Source organism: Nansenia antarctica (assembly GCF_963989245.1).
Source record: "Nansenia antarctica genome assembly, chromosome: 2".
Taxonomy (NCBI): Eukaryota; Metazoa; Chordata; class Actinopteri; order Argentiniformes; family Microstomatidae; genus Nansenia; species Nansenia antarctica.
The window spans coordinates 85,752,400-85,757,399 of record NC_137675.1 but is presented as its reverse complement, the minus strand read 5'-3'; the positions used below and the strand labels follow the sequence as shown (position 1 = coordinate 85,757,399).

General features: G+C 52.2%; 1 protein-coding gene across 1 annotated transcript in view; it reads left to right on the top strand.

Moving 5' to 3' along the window:
• vwa3a (von Willebrand factor A domain containing 3A) overlaps positions 1 to 5,000 on the top strand; it is a gene marked incomplete at both ends in the record, with an annotated part of 47,804 nt that overhangs the window by 19,095 nt on the left and 23,709 nt on the right. The window contains 4 exon segments of the mRNA XM_080523594.1: positions 1,510 to 1,590; positions 2,587 to 2,637; positions 2,639 to 2,682; positions 3,602 to 3,721. Of these exon segments, the coding sequence (XP_080379720.1) occupies positions 1,510 to 1,590; positions 2,587 to 2,637; positions 2,639 to 2,682; positions 3,602 to 3,721 (296 nt within the window).

Genomic DNA, 5,000 nt, shown 5'->3' with positions numbered 1-5,000 from the left:
TCCCTCCCTCCCTCTCTTTGTCTCTCTCTGTCTTCTCCCTCCCTCCCTCTCTTTCTCTCTCTCTCTCTATCTTATTCTCCCTTCCCTCACCCTCTCCATCCCTCTCTCCCTCCCGCCCTCTGCCCCGACCTCGCCCTCTCCTCCCTCCCTCTCTCCCTCCCTCCCTCTCTTTCTCCCTCCCTCTCTCTCTCTCTCTCTCCCTCCCTCTCTTTCTCTCTCTCTCTCTCTCTCTCTCTCTCTCTCTCTCTCTCTCTATCATATTCTCCCTTCCCTCACCCTCTCCCCCTCCCTCTCTCTATCTTATTCTGCCCTTTTCTCCCCTTCTTTATCCTCACGTCAAGAAAGACATTTTTAAAATATTTTTTTCACTTACATGTATTTTCTCCTTTTTGTATCTTTCCGACAAAAGGGTGCAAGCCTCTTTTCTTATCTCCCCTTCTCTCCCTTTCTCTCTCATTCACTCCTCTCTCTTTCTCTCTCTCTCTCACTCTCGCTCTCCTTTGTCCAAGAGGTACAGCATGTGTCTGTCCTCCTCCCTCTATCCTCCTGACCTTTCTCTCCTTGTCTCTCCTTCCGCCTCCTCTCACCATCTATCATCTTCCTCCTTTCTCTCTTCTCTCCTTTCTCTACGCACCTACGATCATCTATCTTCCCCCCTCCCCCCTCTCTCTCTCTCTCTCTCTCTCTCTCTCTCTCTCTCTCTCTCTCTCTCTCTGTCTCTCTGTCTCTCTCTCCCTTTCTCTCTCTCTCTCTCTTTTTCTCTCTCTATCTCTCTGTCTCTCTCCCTCTCTCTCTCTCTCCCTCTCTCCCTTTCTCTCTCTCTCTCTCTCTCTCTCCCCCCCTCTCTCTCTCCCCCCCCCCCCTCTCCCCCCCCTCCCCCTCCTCTCTCTCTCTGTCCTCCTCCTCCTCAGTCCATCTTCTTGTCCTCTCCCAGACAGCCAGGTGCATCAGAGCGCAGCCTGGTGGTTATTAGACAGGGAGTAATGAGCTGTTATCAGTTAATCAATGCTGCCCTGCGTACGGTCCCCCCCGCCCCCCTGCGTACGGCCCCCCCCGCCCCCCTGCGTACGGTCCCCCCCGCCCCCCTGCGTACGGTCCCCCCCACCCCTCATCACTCAGCCTGCCTGGCGACGGGGAGAGGAGGACCTGGAGGAAAGACTTGGGACTAATTGAGTTGGTCACTTTTGGTTAGGAAGGAGCTTTATATTCACAATCATTATATATTTTAATTTTCTTAAAAAACAAAAAAATCTCTAAAAACTCTAATGTGGGAGGGGCTTGTTTGTGAAATAAAAACATACAATTACCACCCCCCCCAAATGTGTTTTTGTCTTAACTTCATGTTGGACACTACTTTCTTTCTTTCTGTCTTTCTTTCTCTATTCATTTCTTGTTTCCTTTTATTATTACTACTCAACCTTTTCCGTTTGTAAATAAAAGCGTCTTTGAGTGTCTCGAAAAGCGCTATATACGTAAGTCTAATGTATTATTATTATTATTATTACCCAGAAGGCCATGGTGCAGTGTGAATGGCATGATGGGACGGTGAAGAACGTTCATGTGGATCTACCCTCACTCTACCACTACCAGGTGTGTGTGTGTGTGTGCGTGTCTGTGTGTGTGTGTGTGTGTGTGTGTGTGTGTGTGTGTGTGTGTGTGTGCGTGCGTCTGCGTCTGTGTGTGTGTGTGTGTGCGTCTGCGTCTGGGTATGCGTGTGTGTGTGCGTCTGCGTCTGTGTGTGTGTGTGTGTGTGTGTGTGTGTGCGTCTGTGTCTGTGTGCGTCTACGTCTGAGTATGCGTGTGTGTGTGTGTGTGTGTGTGTGTGCGTCTGCGTCTGTGTGTGTGTGTGTGTGTGTGTGTGTGTGTCTGTCTGTGTGTCTGTCTGTGTGTGTGTGCGTCTGCATCTGCGTCTGCGTGTGTGTGTGTGTGCGTCTGTGCTCGTGTCAGAGTGTGCGTCTGTGTGTGTGTGTGTGTGTGTGTGTGTGTGCCTCAGGATGTGGTGTGACAGTGTGTTTACATACAGCATCTCACCACCTTCCTCCACCACCTGCTGCTGCTGCTGTACTGAGGGGCGGCAGGTGGAGGGTGTCTTCTCACCTGAGGGTGTTTGTACTGTGTTACTATTCTGTTTCTGTCCCCCTCTCCCTCCCTCCCTTCCTCCCTCCCTCCCTCCCTTCCTCCCTCCCTCTCTTCCTCTCTCCCTCTCTTCCTCTCTCCCTCCCTCCCTTCCTTCCTCCCTCCCTTCCTTCATCCCTCTCTTCTTTCCTCCCTCCCTCCCTCCCTCTCTCCCTCTCTCCCTTCCTCCCTTCCTCCCTTCCTTCCTCCCTCCCTCCCTTCCTCCCTTCCTCTGTCACCCTCTCCCTCCCTCTCTCCCTCCCTCCCTCCCTTCCTCCCTCCCTCCCTCCCTCTCTCCCTCCCTCCCTCCCTCCCTCTCTCCCTCTCTCCCTCCCTCCCTCCCTTCCTCTCTTCCTCCCTCCCTCCCTTCCTCTCTTCCTCCTCCCTCCCTCCCTCTCTCCCTCCCTCCCTCCCTCCCTCCCTCTGTCACCCCTCTCCCTCCCTCCCTCCCTCCCTCCCTCCCTCTACCAGAAGCAGTTGTTGTCTGCGGTGGGTCTGTTGGAGCGCAGGGTCCTGTGGCTGGGCAAGGGGCAGCAGACAGCTGTGGGGGGCCGTGTGTGAGCAGAGGTAACAGCTGATTGGATGGTGTGTGTGTGAGCAGAGGTAACAGCTGATTGGATGGTGTGTGTGAGCAGAGGTAACAGCTGATTGGATGGTGTGTGTGTGAGCAGAGGTAACAGCTGATTGGATGGTGTGTGTGAGCAGAGGTAACTGCTGATTGGATGGTGTGTGAGCAGAGGTAACTGCTGATTGGATGGTGTGTGAGCAGAGGTAACTGCTGATTGGATGGTGTGTGAGCAGAGGTAACTGCTGATTGGATGGTGTGTGAGGAGAGGTAACTGCTGATTGGATGGTGTGTGTGAGCAGAGGTAACTGCTGATTGGATGGTGTGTGAGCAGAGGTAACTGCTGATTGGATGGTGTGTGATGTGTGAGCAGAGGTAACTGCTGATTGGATGGTGTGTGAGCAGAGGTAACTGCTGATTGGATGGTGTGTGTGAGCAGAGGTAACTGCTGATTGGATGGTGTGTGTGAGGAGAGGTAACAGCTGATTGGATGGTGTGTGAGTTTATCAGTCCATGCTTCTGTCAACAGAGCAGGGTGCCAGGCCTCTGGGCTGTGTAGTACTGTAATACTGTAGGTAGTAGTATTGTAGTACTATATGAGGTGGTGGTTTGGTGATGTTTTCCTCTCTCTTCCTCTCTTATACTTTCTCTCTTTCTATCTCTCTCTCTCCCTCCCCCTCCCTCCCTCCCCCTCTCTCCTCCCTCCCTCCCTCCCTCCCTCCCTCCCTCCCCCCTCCCCCCCCCTTCCACCCTCCCTCTCCCTCCCTCCCTCCCTCCCTCCCTCCCTCCCTCCCTCTCCCTCCCTCCCTCCCTCCCTCCCCCTCCCTCCCTCCCCCCCTCCCCCCCCCTCCCTCCCTCCCTCCCCCCTCCCTCCCTCCCTCCCCCCCCTCCCCCCCTCCCTCCCTCCCCCCCCCCCTGTAGGGTCCATGTCCTGGTGGACAGGTCGGGGCTGTCCTCCCCCTGGTCCGTCCACGTCCAACACTCCCTCAGGCTGCTGCTGGAGGAACAGCTGGGGGGCAGACACGCCTTCAACATCACCACGTAGGCCTCACACACACACACACACACACACACACACACACACACACACACAGCTTCAACATCACCACGTAGGCCTCACACACACACACACACACACACACACACACACACACACACACACGGCTTCAACATCACCACGTAGGCCTCACACACACACACACACACACACAGCTTCAACATCACCACGTAGGCCTCACACACACACACACACACACACACACAGCTTCAACATCACCACGTGGGCCTCATACACACACACACACACACACACAGACACACACACAGCTTCAACATCACCACATAGGTCTCACACACACACACAGCTTCAACATCACCACGTAGGTCTCACACACATCACAGCTTCAACATCACCATGTAGGTCTCACACACACACACACACACACACACACACACACACACACACACACACACACACATAGTAACAGTAACAGCCTCTCCGCTCCTCCAATCTCCACTTCAGTCAAGTGGGATTTGCTTACGTAAAAATAGAAACCTAATAGATTTTGGCATTGAAAGCCTCCTTGTGCATTAGCAAGCCTTCCTGTCTCTCAGAACATGACCTCAGCGCTGCTTTAAAGGGAGTTTTGGCATGATCTTAAATTCAGATACTTAATCGACGTAGATTACACACTCCAAAAAGTGCCAGCCGCAAAAAGATAGCCATGTTACTGAGCTAGTACAAGACAGCATCTGAGGTAAGATAGCCATGTTACTGAGCTAGTACAAGACAGCATCTGAGGTAAGATAGCCATGTTACTGAGCTAGTACAAGACAGCATCTGAGGTAAGATAGCCATGTTACTGAGCTAGTACAAGACAGCATCTGAGGTAAGATAGCCATGTTACTGAGCTAGTACAAGACAGCATCTGAGGTAAGATAGCCATGTTACTGAGCTGGTACAAGACAGCATCTGAGGTAAGATAGCCATGTTACTGAGCTGGTACAAGACAGCATCTGAGGTAAGATAGCCATGTTACTGAGCTAGTACAAGACAGCATCTGAGGTAAGATAGCCATGTTACTGAGCTAGTACAAGACAGCATCTGAGGTAATTGCTCTCTCTATTTATAATTCAGTCTAGTGTAAAATGTAAGTTGTGCATTGTTTTGCATTTTGGAATTCTTATTACATTTTTTAAAACCCTTAATTCTTTCACTGTCTGTGCACTTTTACTGTGTGGTTTGGTTACTGACGTGTGTGTGTGTGTGTGTGTGTGTGTGTGTGTGTGTGTGTGTGTGTGTGTGTGTGTGTGTGTGTGT